The following is a 19,151-nucleotide window of genomic DNA, read 5'->3' on the forward strand; positions in this document are numbered from 1 at the left end:
ACAAATCCAAAAATAGATTTATTTTTGTGTCTTTCAGACATCGATCAAATGTCAATACGTTCAATCATGTAAAACATAATCCGGGAACATTTTTATAATTTAATCTTTCCAACACTTAAAGGTATAAAGAAAATATATCAAATTCAGTGCGCTTTCACACAAAAATATACAATCCAGTCAGCTATTTCTTAGAGATCATCTGAGTCGCTGTCTTTCAACCGTCCAAACAACTTGATTTATGTCTTTTCTCACCAACAAATCTTTCAGTTAAATCATCAATTACTTACCCACATCTAAAAATGACCCTCACTCTGACTGAGACTGTCAGGTTCACGTAGTGATGCATTGCTTTATGAAGAGCATGTCTGCTAATTTGTATGGGGTGAATAGATAATGGATGTATGTAGGACTTACATAGTCCTCAAAACAATATATTCCTCAAATGACAAAAGTTACAAAAAAATAATACACCAGACACTCAGTGGAAAAAGATGCAATAAAAATATCAGCGACTGCTAGTTGATGCTTAAAAATATATATCCTCTTAAACAAAGCTGCCCCTGGAAAAAAGTCAGAATGCAAGCTTCTAATCAAGCAAAAGTAAACATTATACACCCACATGTCAAAAAGATGAAGTCCGTGTCCCAAAAACACTGACCAGCAGCTAAATCTTTACCTCTACTGAAGTCGTGTTAAAGACACTTGATGCATTTTTATGGCTGCTTTTATTTTCTTAAACTGACTTTTCTACAGATGGCATCAATAAAGAGTTTGTTTTTGACTACTTGTATTGATGCAGTTGAACACCTAACAAAGAAGACAAGTAAAACTGAAAAGAAACGTGACAGGTTACAGTAGTATGCTAGCTCTTTAGCCACCTCTGGCCTGACCGCGTTGCCTCTGACGACGGCTGACCACTTTATTTTCTACAGCAGATGAAAAGAATAGTGTAGCAATTAGATACGACACATGTGTGGTCATTATTTAATGTAGTTTGGTGTAGTATTTTGACTTAAATTACCTGCATCCCTCTTCTGCACTCTGTGTGGAATTTGGACAGTGTATGACCCTGGCATTCCAGGTAAACCTGGACGTCCGGGATCACCTGGAATCATACAAAACTCTCAGCTTGTTGCTCCACTACAGTGTGACTCTGGGGAATGTCTCTTCAATGCTGTTACCTTTTTCTCCTCTGGGTCCTGGGTATCCTCGGTCTCCCTTCGGTCCTTGGACTCCAGGAGGGCCGGGGATGGTGCCATGGACTGTTCAAGAGCAAAAAGCACAGCTTTAATCGAGGTGATGCAACATTTTCCAGCTACGCTCATGTAAGTCAGTGTAGTTTTCCATTACTGATACAGTCTGTGTGGAAAATCATAGCTCTGTATCCTCACTTCTGAAGAAGTCCATGAGGTCAGCTGTGACGTTGCCGTAGGCCGCGATGACACGGCTGTAGCCAGGTGGACCGGGAGGGCCGGGAGGACCAGGGGGACCTTGAATGGCTCTGACATTCGCCTTCAAAGGACCCTCAACCAGATACTCCTGGAGCAGGCCTTGATCTGCAGAAGGGGGTTTTAGAAAACAGGTATGTGGTCATGTAAAAGTGATTTTCACTTACTTAGACCCTTTACTTCCTTCCAAATTCCATCAAAGACACTTATTGCTTTCAAAGTTCCCCCAAAATGTCTCTAATCCACAGAGCCCAAGGTTGTTTATTTTGGTCCAACAGATGTGGAGCTGTTAATATTGCTGATTGTACTGACTGGCTTGAAGGGGTTAAATCTGCACTTTCAATCTCAAACACCACCTGTTTGCATATGAATGGACAGAGGAGAGTCAGTGCTCCAGGAGTATAAACACGATGCTGATGGGACATTCTGAGCCTTAATAATGTCAAAAATGTACTGACAGTGCAACATGGGAAAGGTTGAACATTAATGGATCCTGTCGCTCCTACTTTGCTATGATTCATGATTAGTTTAAAATATTTGTTTATTCATATAAAATATGACATCAATGCTTTATCTTACTTCTAGTTGGGGGATAATCAATGTTGTGGTGTTTTGTGGATGTAACCAGACAGTATAATGTCACAACGGAGTGCTGAGCCACATGCTTTAAGTACATAATAATGGCTCTACACACTGAAGAAAACCAAAAAACATGAGGATTATCTGCAGTTCAAAGTAGCATCTTTTACTCTATGATTTATGATTTTCTCCATTTGCATTCTTACCTGCAACACCTGAGAAAACGAAAGCCTCAGAGAGCTTGAGTCACACTGAATAGGTAAATACTTAATGTCTGTGTGATAAGATTTGATTCAAATTTAGCTCCAGTAGCATTTTTTGCATCACGTCTCTATTTTAACTATATCAATCACAGCTGCCACCAGTACATTGAATGTCGTCTCTAATATGTTATTTTCCCACATAGCTAACTCACTGAATGAAAAGCAATAGCTGCCAATGCATTGTGGGAACTGTAGTTCTAAAACATAAAGCAAATCCACCAAATAAAGCTAGACAATAACTGCAGGCCTTTGCTAACAGTGATAAAATCTCTATGTCTGGCTGCTGTAATCTACTCACTCTTGATGTAGTCTGTAACTTTCATGGCGACGTTGGAGTAGTCAAGAGTCTCCGTGAGCTTGCTGACATCAACCTGTCTTCGGTCAGTGCCGTAGCGAGGATCGATCTGAGAGTAGCCCTGACTTGATCCGTGGGCCTGACTTGGTCCGTAGCCCTGGTTTTGTCCATAGCCGTGGCTTTGTGCGTAGCCCTGGACGTAACCCGGCTCTCCACGTTCTCCCTTCTCGCCTCTTGGACCTGGAGGCCCTGGAGGTCCGATGATGGTACGACGAATGTTGTCACCTGAAAAATCCACTTCCTCTTGATATCCGCACTTATGCTCACTTCAGTATTACCCATGTATATACAGATTCTACACATTCATCAGATTATCCTGATCACATGTCTTAGTCTGTCTGTGTGGGGATACAAGCTTACTGGTCAGATACTGCTGAACTTCAGCGCGGATGCTCTCCTGAGGGTAGTTTCCACCATATGAAACTGATCCAGAGTAACCACCTGGTGGACCCTGTGGTCCCTGTGGACCTTGGGGACCAGGAGGGCCAGGAAGACCTCTGAAGCCAGAACCTGAGAGAGAGTGCAGAGCAAGATGAGGACATTTTGCGTAATGCCATTTATGCAAGTAGATGGCAAACTAAAAAATAAGGAGCACACAAATTAACAACTGCCAACTGGCATTTCTAAATTTGGCACTTTACAGTGTAGAGAATTAAATGAGAAGTAAAGACTTGAAGACATTCATGTGGGGTTTGATGCACGAAATAGTATGTATAACAATGCTGAGTAGGCCCAGTTGATGTAAAGAGGAAAAGACTTATGTGACTGTGAAAGAGGGTTCACTGTGGCGGCACAGATGGCAGGAGCTTTAGTCACAAAGACTGTTCTACTCGCGAATGTTTCAATTGAAACAGTGACTAAAGTGACATCTACATTTAAATCTATAGGAAAGACATCAGTAAATAGGCTTGGAAATTGTGGTTGACTGCGCACATTTTGTGATAATAACCTCTGAATTCAGAATAACAGTCAGCCTACATCAGTTTATACATGACTGTCATCCTGTCTGCCAAACTCACCCTGCAGGTAACGCTGAATGTCCTCCATGCTGTAGCCATGACCTCCTGCCCCAAACACAGTGGAAGTGGAGACTCCTGGTGGCCCCTGAGGGCCAGGAGGGCCAGGTCGGCCTGCAGCACCCGGAGGACCAGGAGGGCCTTGGTGTACGTTAGAATTCATCCACGAACGGAAGTCTGGATCTAAGTAGATGAATATATGAGGAAGATGATGAGAGAGTAAGCAGATATAAATCCAAATCATGGAGTCAATAATTACTCTCCAAGTGAATAATAGTTAGTGTCTGTTAATGAGAATATATACTAAAATACTTACTTCTCATTAGTGCAGAATAGTCAATTGTAGCGGCACTGTAGCCAGAGCCTCCTGAACCAGGAGGCCCAGGAAGTCCACGAGGACCTTGAGGCCCAGGTGGACCTCTAGCAATCCCTCTGTCTGAAAATAAAAATAAACTGATTAACTGAAGTCCAGATATCGCTTCCAGGGTGTCTGTTTTCTGTTGTGACAGTGTGCTCACCATTCATTATATTGAAGACATATTGGGCTACTTCTTCTACTCTGTAAGTGCCTGAAAGTCCTCCTGATGCCCCTGACGCCCCTGGTGGTCCTGGTGGTCCTTGTGGTCCTTGTGGCCCACGTGGTCCAGTCATGTATCTCCTCACATCGTCTCCTGGTCAGATCACAGTAGAGACACACTGTTCAGGCCAGTGCAGCATCTTAAAACAAGACTTTTATATCTTCAGTCAAACTAGATGATGATGAGGAGCTTAAAGACACAGTAGGCTCCTGTGACTGTGGAGTTCAGTGTGGTGAAAGTATGTCTCTGAGACCAAATAGCTCAGCAATAATGTATATTGTACTCACTCTGAAGCATGGTGATGAGAGCATTAACTGTGAAGGATCCAGAACTAGGTCCAGGAGGACCAGGTGGTCCTGGAGGACCCTGACCACCAAAGTTGAAACCAGAATCTGAACCTGAAATTAAGCAAAAGATTTTCAGGTGGCCCCAAACCATAAATTATGTCCCACATGTACATGTTAATCACCCTGATATAGTAAAATAAATCCTTACGTCGCAGGTATGCAATGATACGGGCAGAGATGTCCTCCATAGAGCCAGAGAAGGTTCCAGGGATTCCTGGAGGTCCAGGTGGGCCTGGAGGTCCAGGGATGCCACTCTGAGTCGCTCTACCTGCATGGAGCAAAGATTAGGTTTATAATCTGTTCTGTTCCCCAACAGTGACTGATTTACAGTCATATCACTTCAGAGACATCTTACCTATATACTCAGTAATGTACTGCCGCATGTCACTGGAGGAAGAGAAGGAGCCTGGCAGGCCAGGAGGACCAGGAGGACCTGGAGGACCAGGAGGACCAGAGACTGATCCGCCTGAAGAAAAATATAATAGTTATGAGCCTGTAGAGCACAAACACACTCAAACCTTAAAAGCCACTGTCAACTATTGGTGCCTTTACAAGAAAGTGACACTAGACTTTGTGTATAATTGTAAAGAGTATTTATGAGACAGTTATGGTTTTCTCTACCTCTTGAAGAGCCTGGAATCCCAGGAGCTCCAGTGTCCCCTTAGATATGATAAACAACCAAAGCATGATCATCATGTGACACACACAAACAGACACAGTGCTGATGTACAGTACAGACTATAAAACACTGACATTGTTCACAGATTTGAGTGTGTTTAACCTTTGTGTCCAGGTGGTCCTTGAAGTCCAGGAGGTCCTGGTGGACCTGGTGGTCCAGGGATCCCGCGTACTCCACCATAAGATGACACTGTAGGAATGACATATAGCATGAATCTCCTGAGCAACACTTGGAGCTATATATTGTATATACTGTAATGTGATTATTTGTGTTTGGATTGACTGATGGTCTGACCCGTCTCAGAGGCTCCTGGTCTTCCTGGATTTCCTGGCACACCTGGCTGGCCTGGTTCACCTGAGACACAAATGACAGTTACCGATGCTGGAAAGACTCTCAGCTAAGTCTAGTCATACATAAGAGTCACAAATGCAAATGCTTGGTGAAAAGTGTGAGTGACTTCAAAAAGACACACAAATAAAGAAAGACAATTACCTTGGTATCCCCTTGGTCCTGGAGAACCTAAAATAAAAATGAAGAATGTCAGGATCAAGTTTTAAAAAGTTAAAAAAAAAAATCAGGTCACTTTACAAAAATCTAATCACCTGTTGATCCTTTAGGCCCAGCAGGGCCAGGTGGTCCTGGTGGTCCAGGATAATATGATCCTGGAAGAATAGCACAGTTGAAATCAATGGTGTCACCATGTTACTGCTAATTACAAGTCAAACTCAAAGAAAAACAAAATACAAGCTTTGATTTGGGATCATACCAGAGTTGGATGAAAAGCCTGGGTCTCCTTTGTCTCCCTTAGGTCCTGGTCTTCCATATCCTAAACATCAAGAAAGATGATAAAAAGTCTGATATGAAAGATGGATGAGCTTCACATAAAAACACTGCATGATCCACTTGCAGATACTTACCTGGCTGGCCTGGGGGCCCGGGTGGACCTGGTGGGCCAGGTGGGCCAGGAAGTGCTGCACCTCCACTGGCACCGAACTGCCCTAAAGCAGAAACAAAAACATCATTTTAATTAAAGAAGTCTTGTGTGGAGACTGTCGATCAAGGGTGGAAGTCTAGAAAACAACAATAAATTTCCCTGTATATTAAAGTGATCCTGTGTAAGAGGTTACTGTGGCCACAACAGACTTAAATACAGGATAATACTAACAGTCAAGTCAAGAAACTGGCTTTGGGGCATCAGCTGAACAATAATACCTGTCTAAGGTTCTAGTATTAGCCACCATCAAACACCTGAGTGCGCTGAGAGGAAATACATTATTCAGAAATTCAATATTTGAGCTTCTGTTCTTAATTTTTCTCTGAAAAAATAACATTGTCTTCTAAATACTGCATGTCTTTAAGATAATCATGCAAGGAAACACTCACTCTCTGCTATGCTGGAGCTCACTCTCTCACTGCTTCTCACTGTTACTCCTGGTTCTCCTGCGTCTCCCTTAAATCCTCGGTCACCTTTAGGACCTGCAGAGACAAACAAAACGCAGCATGTATGAGACTCTGGAGGCCTCATTCTGAATCTCAAAGGCACAATTTGGGAGTAATAAAAGCACAATGACATACCAGGTTGGCCAGGAAGACCAGCAGGGCCAATGGGACCTGAGGAAAGTCAATCAATAAATAAACGCTTGGAGGTTGGTAGAGTCATGCAGGGCTGAGATACATGATATGAAAAAGGTCATGCAGTTTCTTTGTGAGAGCTGTCAAAGGCAATCCTGATTTTAAAGAAAATGTTTCTTTAAGGATAACATTTTTTTATTATTAAATTCTATAGAAGAGTCTGTAAAACTACAGACACTATATGTAAATTAACCCCAACACTTATCTTAAGTATTATGCAACTTACATGTATTTTTAAAGAAACTTTACTATATTATTTATACATTATTTTTGTTGCTTTCTTAAGTTACATACAGAATTATGTAAAATGACAATAACCATTCGTAATTAAATATTCAGCTCTTTACAATACTGTACAAAGACACACTGCTCTGTAGTTGGTATCTTGCGCCCCCACTGGTCTTGCAGTGGCAGTGCTACGCAAAGTCAGAGGGTGTGTTCATGTTTATATTTATTGAGATAAAACTTAAAAAAAACAAAACAAAACAAAACTTTATGTTGCAGCCCACAAGCTGAATTGTACCACAGAGAAATGCCATTACTAGTTATGTAATTCCTTCTGAAGGGTTCTGCAGAATTATTTGTGAGAAATTTGTTCATATTGAAAATTTTCACATGAATAAATTAAATAAAATGTGCTAGAATCAATAGTGGTGTGCATTTTATTTGGCTTAATTAATTACTGTCTGTACTATCAGTTAGATCTATCAGTTTATTTACAGTGTTTGATTAATATAATTTAGAAAAAAGTTGCTAAATAACATGATTTCTCTGAAGAACATTTTATAAAGATATCTTTAAATTTATTGTTTTTACCCTTTATTTGAATTAAGACATTCTACTTCAATTTACATTTTTTTAATTATAATTTTTTGGCAGTCGCTGTTAGTTTTTTGACAGCATATATTTATTTGATTGTTTGTTTAAATTTACTGTTTTTGTTCTCTTTTTTTAACAGTGACATATCAAAAGGTGAACCTGATAATCCTGGAGGTCCTGCAGCGCCGGGAGGACCAGCAGGCCCGGGTGGTCCTGGGATGCCAACAGAAGTGGAGCCAGCTGGAAAACATAAGCGATGGTCAGATCTCTAGCTGTCGTCTCATCGATGGTGTGTTAAAATACCAGTTTTGTCTGGTCTCTTACCTGCATTGATGATTCTGCCTGCCTCACCAGCGTCACCTTAAATAAACAGACACACCTCAGATAAGAAACTCACATAAACAGGACAAACAGCGTATTTTAGAAAGAGTTTTTCAGTGGTTGTACCTTTGGCGCCAGGTCTTCCTGGATTCCCTGCAATTCCTAAAAACATTTAAGTACATTGTTAGTGTGGAGAATAATACAAGTAAAATACTGTTATGCCACAGAATTAATATTATGCTACAATATTCAAAAGTTTGGGGTCACCCAGACAATTTCATGTTTTCCATGAAAACTCACACTTTTATTCATGTACTAACATAACTGCACAAGGGTTTTCTAATCATCAATTAGCCTTTCAACACCATTAGCTAACACAATGTAGCATTAGAACACAGGAGTGATGGTTGCTGGAAATGTTCCTCTGTACCCCTATGTAGATATTCCATTAAAAATCAGCTGTTTCCAGCTAGAATAGTCATTTACCACATTAACAATGTCTAGAATGGATTTCTGATTAATTTAATGTCATCTTCATTTAAAAAAATGCTTTTCTTTCAAAAATAAGGACATTTCTAACAGTTGTGTGTGTACATATATATGCCTCATACCTGGTGGTCCTTGAAGTCCGGGTGTTCCTATGAATAGGGAGATGTTATTAATATACCTTCTCATATTACCTACTACTTCTGATATGGCTAAAGATTAGATTTCATAGCTTTACCTGGAAGTCCAGCATCTCCAGGAGGCCCAGAAGGTCCTCTGAGTCCAGGTGGTCCAGCAGGTCCGTGGTCACCTGAGGGCCAAAAATAGAAATATAGGTTATGATGAAGTAAAGATTTTTCCATGTGTGTAGAAAGGAAAGTGTTGCTTTTAGCTGAACTGTCGTTTATCTTTGAATTGTGTTATTGCAATCAAATAATATTTAAATACATGTATTTGCACTGCTTATATAAGGAGTTTTTTGTTACCTCTTGATCCTTTAACACCATCTTGTCCAGAAGGTCCTGATGTAAAAAGCAGAAATATATATTATACTAAACAAGAATAAGTAGTCACAGCCAGGACAGGCTCACTGCTGCACTGAAATCAGTTCCAATAGTTTTATAATAGTTAATAGCTTATGATTTCAGAAACAGGGACCTAGTAAAATAATTATATACAATTTTTTTCAGAGATTTTTCCGTATTTGTACATGGTAAAACATCTGATATAGTCACACGCATCACCTTCATTTAACACAGTCAGCTAACAAAACCACAGTAAGAGTGTTGAAGAATCAATGATTTAGTAATTATGTAATTTCTTATGAGAATCTGGAGGTTCTTTTACTCACCCATTGATCCTTTAGATCCTTTCTCTCCAGCTGGTCCAACCAGACCCGGAAAACCAGGATCACCTAAGAAATGGAACAACCGGATTAGGAAACTCATGCAGACTACAAACTGTAACGTCCCCGTCTGACATCTGCAAATACAGTTCGATTAACAAACTTGTGCTGACCTTTAAATCCTGTGAGACCTCTATCGCCAGGTTCACCTAAAATAAACAATGAATTAAAGTATTGTTAGAAACATTCACTGACCCGACAAATTCTGCAAAAACCTGATGGAGACACAACAAACCTTTCATTCCCTGGAACCCAGCAAGTCCTCTGTCACCTGCAGAGTGACAACAGTGACTGTCAGTGACATTGTAGAGTATAACATTTTAGAAAACAACCTTTTTTCCTGTATTTAGAAAGTAAATAACGTCAGTGTTGCCCACCTTTAGGCCCAGGTGATCCTGCCTCACCACGGAAGCCCTGAGATCCCGGTTGACCTGCAACAAAACAGTTCATGTAAACATCAAGAAAAAAGTCAAGGTTGCCAATATTATTTTCAGCTGATAATATTGAACTGAGCACGTAAAATAAATAACAATTTAATATGCTAAAGGAATGACAGAACCTTACCTGGTAGGCCTGGAATCCCAGGAGCTCCAGATGAGCCTACAGTGAAGATATAATTATTAGAGGGAAAACCGCAATTTAACAAAACCAAGATGACAGCTTCTACACACCTCATTAATCACATAAAATTAAATACATAAATCAAACAAAATTGACATGAACAATAATGTGAATTGACAAAAAAGGTTTAACAAATATTTTATTATTTGAAAAGTCCCAGAAGGAAGAAAGTCCCAATATTCAGGAATAAAATAGCACTTTATGGATACCTGTTCTTTCTGTAAACTTCAGAATTTATGTCAATTAGATTAACTTATTATGTACATAATTATGCAAGAACTCTGAAATTCCTAATAATATATGTGAGTAAATAAAGTAAAATTGTAATTAAAAATAAATAAATAAATGTGTATGTTAGTGTGTTTTAAAAACATTGAAGCCCAATAAGTATTTATATTTTTTGCATCAGGGGACATATATAAGTACTTATTGATACATTTGTATGCTGTATAGGCAAACAGGTTTGATTATCTCAGTGAAACAGCACTTTGTGGGTGTTAATTATAAGAATGGATGGCGGGAAAAACACATTTATACACAGCATTTGCACTGGATTTATTAAAGTTGTTTGCGTGCTTTTAATTGAAGTAGTTAAACACAGAATACATGTGTGTTAAAAAGTCTATAATATGATGTCAATGCAGTAGAAGCAGCACGTGTAGGTGAATGAGGCACTATTCACAGATTGGCTCAATGCTGCCACCTGGTGCCCTCTGTAGCTCATATACCCATCATGAGGCGATAAACTCATTTATTCACTTAATTATGACAAACAAAAGAGAGAGAGATTGAGCTCACCTTTTGGTCCAGGAGGACCAGAAGGTCCAGCAGAACCAGCAACCCCAGGATCTCCGTTAGCACCTACACAAACCAAACAAACACTATGAAGATCCTGCAGTCACTTATTGTTTCTAAACAAGGAGTTATTAGAATGACGACAACTTTGCTGTGAATCCGAATCATACCTCTGTCGCCTTTAAGTCCAAATCCTGGAGGTCCGGGTTCTCCTCTGGGGCCAGCTGGGCCCTCACGACCCCTGAGACCTGGTGGTCCCTCCACTCCATGATCACCTGGTCAGACATTTAACACACAGACACTCAGTCCCTGTAAATCAGCTCAACAGTTGCATCATGCAGTGTGAAGTGAAGCGCTTTCTGTACCTGCGCTTCCTTTCTGTCCTTTCGGACCTTCAGGACCTGCGTGACCCATCACACCTGGAGCACCTGAGGTCAAAGGTCACCATCAGTAAAATGACATAATGATGCTACACAACACTCAGAAGAAATGCATGAATTGGTGAAGGGTAAAGAATATTTCTTACCTGGAGTTCCAGGGAAACCGTGATCTCCTGCAAGCGAAACACATAAATATATTTATGATGAGAAAATGAAGCAGAACTGTAAGTGAAAAAGACTTCTAGAAAAAGTGTTTTTTTTTTTTCTGACCTTTAGGTCCAGTGTCACCTGAAAAGGATTGTAAAAAAGATAAATAAATTAAACACGGCTAACCTCAATCTGATTCACTCAAAAAGATGCAAGTTTAATGAAATAAATATTTCACCTTTAGGTCCGGGTAGTCCTCTCTCTCCCTGCACTGAGGATGCTAGGAAAGCTGAGAATAGCAGAAGATGACAGTTCAGTGGTTGTGAACTTTGTGTGTGTGTGTGTGTGTGTGATTGTGTATGTGTTTGTGTGCAGTACCTCTGAAGGTCTGTGACTGCATTTCAGATCTTAACATGTGTTGGATGGCCATCTGAAGGGAACCAGCGTCGATGTGTCCTCCACTCACACCAGCCCCGAGGCCAGTGCTGGTGGTAAAGCGGGTTCCGGTACCACCAGTGCCGGCACCGCCATGGAAACTGGTACCGGCACTGGTGCCGACACCGCCACTGGAGCCGCTGCCCGCTGCTCCAGCCCTGGCACCAGAAGTACCACCAGCAGTAGCACCACCAGCACCAGTACCAGTACCAGCACCAGCACCTACGCTGATGTCAACACCGTTAGTACCAGCACCACCACCACCAGCACCAGCAGCAACCCCGACCCGTGTTCTGGAGCCTGAGCCTCCTCCACCACCACCACCAGCTCCCAGGTACAGCGTGTTGTCAGAGCCGCCGCCTCCTCCACCTTCCATGACGTAGGTGTTGACGTCATTAGAGGAGCCTGACAGCCGACTGGTGCGAGCAGCAGCGACTGAGGACTCGGCCTCCAACGTCGCCACTCGATTCTTCAGCTTTCTCACATCCTCAGCTGAGACAAAGGTAAAATATTAGATTTGCACACATTAATGCACAGTAATTTGACAGTATTTTCCACAGGTTAAGAATTCATCTTGTTTTACTACATTTATCCTCATGTTATTCCAACTGTCAGTGATTACTTGTGTTATTTGTCTGTCACGTTATCCAAAGGAGCATTACACTGCACTCATGCACATTATTCACAAATTAAACTCTGATTATAGAAGTCACTTTCTCTCTCTAAATGACTGCACATAAACACAACACTTGGACTGAAATTCCAAGGATGCTTTAGAAAGATGCAAAATATTTAACATTGTAAACACAACCTTTTAGTTAGGAGGAGGTGTACTTCTGTAAATACAATGTGTATGCAGGTAATAGGAAACTTTACACGATATAAATAACAGAAAGTAAAAACACTTCAGTTAAAAAATAATAACGAAGAACAAACAAACACTGTAGTTGTTACAAACTAAAAAAAAGGAAAAAAGATGTCTGACTCCTGAAACATACACTGCCAGTCAAAAGATTGGACAAACCTTCTTGTTTAATGGTTTTTCTTTATTTTCATGACTATTTACATTGTCGATTCTCACCGAAGGCATCAAAACTATGAAAGAATGTACCTACTACATAGAAAGCAGTCAAAATAAAGAACAAGAAAAGCACTCAGAGAGCGCAGTACTCCGCCAAGGCTGCTCAGTCTTTGCATCATTTCCGGCAAATGAAATCTTTAATAATAAATGACCTTGCGCTCAGCACAGGTGTGTGTTTAAGCATGTGTACGTTAGGTACGGATACCGAATAGCATGTAAATTACTCTTATAAGGGTCTGCTGATCAGTTCATCACTTTATGCAAGCCTTTGTTTTGCTAGTTTTAAAATAACCATTCCCTCCATGCTTTTATTTTGAAGCCGTTCCAAAATCTAATCATTTGGTCCTTGTGTCATTTCTGACCTTCCCTAAAAATTTCATCCAAATCCGTTGGTCTCTTTTTGAGGACGGATTCATGTACGCCGATCATCACATAAGTAAAAAAAAAAAAAAAAAACACAATGAGAAGGTGTGTCCAAACTTTCAACTGGTAGAGTTTATATCCAAATAGAAAATACAGAAAACATAGAAAAATAACACAACCAAATGGCAATTACATAATTAAACTATGTTAATGTGTAAGTTGCAGTTACTTTTTGTATATATATGCTAGAAATAAATAAAAAATAATTTCATTAATTAGAATCTGTTTTGTTAACCAATTAATTGTTTGAGTTAATTTTAAAGTAAATATATAGGCTTAACTATTAACCTCAAAATAATCAGCAGATAAATCCAAATTAAATATAATATTTGCAGCCAGTTCAAAAAAAATACTTCTGAGTTGTTGATATTTGTATAAAATACAATCTCTATATATCTACTGTTTTCATTTTAAAGACAGCATTATTTAACCAGCATCACAGTTTAAAACATTCAGACCTGAAGATGTGCAAAACAACCACAGTCTGATCTGAGCAGTTTAAATTCTTTGCTAAATGGCACCTTAGTGATGGACTGGACTGTAACTAAGGAGGGGCGAGTGTTGCTCTGTCATGAATTCTTCATTCTTGGGATTTAAACGGGCGACCTTCCAGTCACTGCTGCTTTTATTTGCTCTTCAGTTAAATAGCTGCTAACCTTTTACCACGACACGCTGCCAAAATCATCCAAAGCCAAAGAGTCAACGTCAACTTCTTTTGTCAGACACATTACCAAGGAAACAAATCAGTGTGTGGGCTCCCTTTTGCCAAACTTGACACTTTAGCCACAGTTTTTTGCCTATATTTGGCAAATTGATGCAATTAAACATGATATTAAGCAGTTCGACTTTGCAATTCATCTTTACACATACAGAAAGATATCACTTGTTTACTTTGATACTGAAGAAAACTAAAAAAAATGGGAGGATTCTTAAGCAAGGTCTGAAGTTACAAGCTCTCTTAGTGTTATCTTGGCCTTTCTGGAGGTTTTTCATAATGGAAACAATGGTAATGGTGTCATATGGAAGTGTAAATCAAGTTGAATCTTCATCTTAGTAAGGACTCGTCGTCTTCTTTACTCTTATAGTGTAAACACTTTAAGACCTGCAAGTTCACACACTTAGTATTATTCAATTCATGCTTAACTTAAGTGTCCCTTGAAAAAATAAACAAAAAACTATAAAATATAAAGATTATTGAACATCCTTGTGACCTTTAACCCACAACAGACCATCTATTTTCTAAAAATCATGCAAAATCGACTTTGAAGATGCACAAATATGCACTATAGAGGATACTGAGTACCAGAAAACTTCATTATATGTGTGCATCAGTCAATAACTGTTCAACAAGCTGTGATCCCTGCACTCCCAGAGATTGTAAATGTTCTTGTTGTTGTTATCACGTTTTTATCAGTACAAATCCACACCAACAGCTCTCCTGCTGCAGGGAAAACCATCGGAATCTCTTATGTCATCAAGCAACCATTTCCAAAGCTGCTCCGCTGACAATGAATGCCAGGCTTTATAGAGTGGGACAGCACCCAGAGATCACATTTCCAGGGGGAGGACTGCATTTATTGTCTCACGGCGCTGTGAAATAATGATCTTTACCCCATAAAAGCTGAAGCACACATTTTATTGCTACAAAAACAGTTACTCCCAGACACGGCAGAGCTTAGCCTCCCAAAGTTTTATCTTTAGGGAGGTATTTATGTTCCCGTATGAGTGTAAATCTCGTAATGTTGCAGAAGTGAACCTTACCCAGAGCGATGAGGCCGAACAGGAGTCCCAGCAGGAGCAGGGAGAGCAGGAGGAGACCCAGCAGCCACTTCCACCAGGAGCAGCATGAGTCGGAGCAGCAGCAAAACCCTCCACCTCCGAAGAGGCCGCTGTCCCTGTGAATCTCTGGAGGCAGAACCGAGAGTTAAATAATCACTTTCAAACACCAAACAGTGCAAAATCATGTAAACATCATCTATTATTTTCCTTATCAGTGAATATAACTTCAAAAAATTGAGAAAAAAAAAGTCAAAAAATGCCTTCAAATGTCATTTAACCCTCCTGTTATCCTCATTTACAGGCACCAAAAAATATTGTTTCCTTGTCTGAAAAAAATCCCAAAATTCAGCAAAAAAATTCCACAAATTTCTGAAAATTCACAAAACCTTCAGGAAGAAAATTCCAATAATTCCTTCAAAGTTTCCCTGAAAAGTTTTACTTACAAAAATTCCCCAAATTTGGCAAGAAAATTCTTGTAAATATTTTCAAAAAATGAGTAAAAATCTTCCAAAAAAATCCTAAAAATATCTAAAGTGATTACATATATATCGGTAAAACTTGTAATATTGTCTTTAAGAATATTTACATAAAAATCAACCAAAATCCAGAGAAATTCGCTGGATTTTGGTAGATTTTTTTGTGAATTTTCTTAAGAAACATTTTTAACATTTCTTTTTTCCACCAAAAAATGTTCAAAGATTTCCCAGAAATGTTGAAAATGTGGACATCAGAAGTTTCACTGTGAAAATACATATTTTTTTCTAAATTTTAAACTTTAAACCGGGTCAATTTTGACCCGCAGGATGACGCGAGGGTTAAAGCAATAGAATCAGAATATGTTGAGCAGTTTTCACCATTTTTCCAACAGCAATGACAAAAACAACTAAATCTGATGATCCAAATGGTCGATCGACTAACCAATTCAGCAGAAAAATCTGTGAAAATACCTGCATAGGTGGCTTTGTCTTTCATTACAACTCCAGGTGATCCATCTATTAAATAAACAAATTTAATGTCAATAATGTACTCTTATAATTGGACTCATTTTGTGTGATGTTCGTAATGGCTGCTCACAATAAGAGTTGCCTGTCTCTGACTTCAGCGGGACCATCTCAGTGTAGCTAGAAATAAGCTTCTCCTTCTTTATTGAATCTCCCGACAGAGAACCTGGAAAAGAGGAAAATAAGTTCACATTTTTAGTCTTTTTTTTTCTATTGTCTTCAAGCAGCAGATGTGTCAAACTGCTACAGACAACATAGATGATGCAATGCAGCTACACACAAGGCAAAAAACTAATTTATAGATGCAGAGTATAAAAGTGAAAAGGTACCAATAATGTTAGCACAGTGATAGTGATGTTATTATACTTTGGTAAGAAATAGGAACAACTTTTGAAGGTAAATTCAAATTCAGATCAGTTAATTCAGACTTTTTTTTCCTTCCAAATGACCAGTACTCTGGTTATTTAAATACAGCACTCACATGTGAAAACCTGCTTTACAAACTTGTCAAGAGAAGGCAAAACTGACTCCAAAGAAAGTTGGACAGGAGGGACGCTTCAGTTTCTCTCCAGAAGGGGGCAGCAGTCTGTGACTCACCTCCTCCTACATGGACGCTGCTGCTGCTGGTGAAATGCTTCCCGCTGTCTTTTGCCAAAATGAGCATTTCTGTGTCCCTCTTTGCTGGAACGTTCTCTTTCTCAGACACCATGAACTTATAGCCTTGCTTATAGGAATCATCAGTTTGGGATCTTGCGGCTGAAAACAAGAGAGAAATTCAGGAATCGTGTGAAAACTTCTTTATTAAAACAGGGGATTTAAACTGTTGCAGACTCACTTGTAGAGACTCCAGTGCTGATGATGGTGCCACCATTTGACACATTCTTCTGAACACCGTATCCTGAAACACCCACATAAAAACTCATGTAAGATTTTAAATTATATTACATGTTTGATGCTTTTAACCCTCCTGTGATCTTCATTTACAGGCACTAAAAAATGTTGTTTCCTTGTCTGAAAAAAAATCAAAAAATTCAGAAAAAAAATCCCCCAAATTTTTGAGTTTGCAAAACCTCCAGAAGACAACTCCAATAATTCCTTCAAAGTTTCCCTTAAAAGTTTTTTTTAAAATCCCCTAAATTCAGCAAGAAAAGTCTTGTAAATATTTTCAAAAAATGAGTAGAAAAATTTTTAAAAATCCTAAAAATATCTAAAGTGATTATATATATCAGTGAAACTTCTAGTATTTTCTTTAAGACCATTCACAAAAAATCTTGATTTTTTTGTGTGAATGTTCTTAAACATTTTTTTCAACACTTCTTCTTTTCCACCAAAAAATGTTTAAAAAATTCCCAAAAATGTTGAAAATGTGGACATCAAAACTTTCACTGTGAAAAAGTATTTTTTTCCCACATTTTCAAACTTCAAAATGGGTCAATTTTGACGACACGAGGGTTAAAATGCTACAGAAAACTTCCTGTCGTACCTCCAAGGTTGGCGTTAACGTTGGCTCCGCTGGTGGTGAGCACACTGCCAGATGTGGGCGCCAGGTTGTTCTGAAAGCCGTAAACTGGAAGCAAAGATGCAGATATTTGATTAACGTCATTCAACCTGGGCGTACCTGTGCCTCCAATTTACTGAGGCACGTTCACTAGAGAGGCCTGCTGGTCCTACTATGACTAAAATGGATGAAAAGTTAAAAGCGCTTTATTTTTGTTGCATTAAATTTCTTAGAGCTGCAGCTGAGAATTTTAGGAAAGCTTCACTAATACCAGCTATTAGTCTCCAACTCTCTGCTCTAATAATATATTTTTAGTCTCTGATTTGAATTTTTGATTGAGTGTAAGTAAAAATGCCAGTGCTTTTCAACGTCACTCTGAAATGATCGCTACAAGGAAACGTAATGTCTCGTTTTCACAGAGCACAAGGTTGATCATTTTGGCCTTACAGTTACTGATTAAGTTTAGGAACCTTTTTTCAGGGGTAAATTTCAAAAATTAGACAAAGGATTAAAGATTAAATGACATAAAATCATAAAACAGCACATGTATGACAAGGAAACAAGAAAAGAACACTGGATATACAAAGACAAATAATGAAAAAGAAATAAAAAAGTAATAAATTTAAGGAGTAACTGTAACACATACATGATGGTCTGCATTGTTCTCATGAAAGACTGACACAGATTCATTATTACATTTATAAAATAAGTGCAGATGTGTTGCTTTGTCTGTCAAATAGTGTAAAATCCAAAGATATTCAACTTAGAACGACAAGAAAAACAGAGAAAGCCATCACTTTTTTTCACATTACCTGAAACTCTTCACTTTTAGTTTGATAGAATAAAAATGTGAGGTGCAGTACTTGAACACATTTTATGACTTTTTGAATGACATACTATACTATGACATTTTTAGCGACTTTTTATTGACATACTACACGATGACATTTTTAACGTTTTGTCCATGACATACTATGACATTTTTTACATGTACGTTTGTGTTTTTTGAGTGATTTGAACATGCTACTGCTTGTTGCATGGAAGTTACAGTATATGTACTCTGCTTGTTTTGAAATAAATTATTTGATTGTATTCTGTTGTTTGTAGGACGCACATATTGTTCACATTCTCTTGCAGACATACAGTTCTGTCAGGTCTACAGCAAATGGAAGACAAGGAGAGTTACTGACCTGAGAAGTTTTTACTGTATGAATAAAGCTGATTTAAGGTAACAGATTCTTGCTTGAAAGGTTCTTTTTTAGTAAATACACATACAGTACCTTCAACATCCATATGAGACATACCATAACCTTTTAAATGACGTTATACTGACGTTTTTTTCAACATAGCGACGTTAACTTTTTAACTGCATACTATACTTTGACTTTTTAACAACGTTTTTAACGACAGTCTCATGCTATGACAGATAATTTGCTAACAGAAGCTATGTGTATATTATGATCAGAATATAGTCTGAACAATCAGACTGAACAACATGCAGGATTGACATGATGAGGTTTATTATTCTTACAGACAGACTCTCAGGCGTGGATTACATGGACAG

At 38.9% G+C, this 19,151-nt stretch overlaps 1 protein-coding gene across 3 annotated transcripts in view; it reads right to left on the reverse strand.

The window, feature by feature from the left end:
• Positions 1-5: 5 nt before the first annotated feature.
• col17a1b (collagen, type XVII, alpha 1b) overlaps positions 6-19,151 on the reverse strand; it is a 29,184-nt gene continuing 10,038 nt past the window's right edge. For all 3 annotated transcript variants that reach the window (XM_023288564.3, XM_023288566.3, XM_035956480.2), the window contains 45 exons: positions 17,573-17,656; positions 16,925-16,987; positions 16,687-16,845; positions 16,163-16,255; positions 16,036-16,080; positions 15,071-15,214; positions 11,749-12,297; positions 11,609-11,659; positions 11,494-11,511; positions 11,370-11,396; positions 11,209-11,271; positions 11,014-11,118; positions 10,847-10,909; positions 9,992-10,027; positions 9,805-9,858; positions 9,663-9,698; positions 9,541-9,576; positions 9,374-9,436; positions 9,009-9,044; positions 8,762-8,833; positions 8,649-8,675; positions 8,164-8,199; positions 8,041-8,076; positions 7,876-7,956; positions 6,841-6,876; positions 6,649-6,741; positions 6,183-6,263; positions 6,032-6,091; positions 5,868-5,927; positions 5,758-5,784; positions 5,560-5,619; positions 5,368-5,454; positions 5,208-5,246; positions 4,942-5,052; positions 4,735-4,854; positions 4,527-4,637; positions 4,180-4,332; positions 3,978-4,097; positions 3,665-3,844; positions 3,006-3,155; positions 2,589-2,870; positions 1,392-1,556; positions 1,182-1,262; positions 1,022-1,105; positions 6-926 (listed from right to left, as the gene is read on the reverse strand). In XM_023288564.3, coding sequence (XP_023144332.2) covers positions 871-926; positions 1,022-1,105; positions 1,182-1,262; positions 1,392-1,556; positions 2,589-2,870; positions 3,006-3,155; positions 3,665-3,844; positions 3,978-4,097; positions 4,180-4,332; positions 4,527-4,637; positions 4,735-4,854; positions 4,942-5,052; positions 5,208-5,246; positions 5,368-5,454; positions 5,560-5,619; positions 5,758-5,784; positions 5,868-5,927; positions 6,032-6,091; positions 6,183-6,263; positions 6,649-6,741; positions 6,841-6,876; positions 7,876-7,956; positions 8,041-8,076; positions 8,164-8,199; positions 8,649-8,675; positions 8,762-8,833; positions 9,009-9,044; positions 9,374-9,436; positions 9,541-9,576; positions 9,663-9,698; positions 9,805-9,858; positions 9,992-10,027; positions 10,847-10,909; positions 11,014-11,118; positions 11,209-11,271; positions 11,370-11,396; positions 11,494-11,511; positions 11,609-11,659; positions 11,749-12,297; positions 15,071-15,214; positions 16,036-16,080; positions 16,163-16,255; positions 16,687-16,845; positions 16,925-16,987; positions 17,573-17,656 — 4,133 coding nt within the window. In that variant the 3' untranslated portion in view covers positions 6-870. The remainder of the gene's footprint in view (positions 927-1,021; positions 1,106-1,181; positions 1,263-1,391; positions 1,557-2,588; positions 2,871-3,005; positions 3,156-3,664; positions 3,845-3,977; positions 4,098-4,179; positions 4,333-4,526; positions 4,638-4,734; positions 4,855-4,941; positions 5,053-5,207; positions 5,247-5,367; positions 5,455-5,559; positions 5,620-5,757; positions 5,785-5,867; positions 5,928-6,031; positions 6,092-6,182; positions 6,264-6,648; positions 6,742-6,840; positions 6,877-7,875; positions 7,957-8,040; positions 8,077-8,163; positions 8,200-8,648; positions 8,676-8,761; positions 8,834-9,008; positions 9,045-9,373; positions 9,437-9,540; positions 9,577-9,662; positions 9,699-9,804; positions 9,859-9,991; positions 10,028-10,846; positions 10,910-11,013; positions 11,119-11,208; positions 11,272-11,369; positions 11,397-11,493; positions 11,512-11,608; positions 11,660-11,748; positions 12,298-15,070; positions 15,215-16,035; positions 16,081-16,162; positions 16,256-16,686; positions 16,846-16,924; positions 16,988-17,572; positions 17,657-19,151) is intronic.

This window comes from Amphiprion ocellaris, chromosome 16 (assembly GCF_022539595.1).
Source record: "Amphiprion ocellaris isolate individual 3 ecotype Okinawa chromosome 16, ASM2253959v1, whole genome shotgun sequence".
Classification (NCBI taxonomy): Eukaryota; Metazoa; Chordata; class Actinopteri; family Pomacentridae; genus Amphiprion; species Amphiprion ocellaris.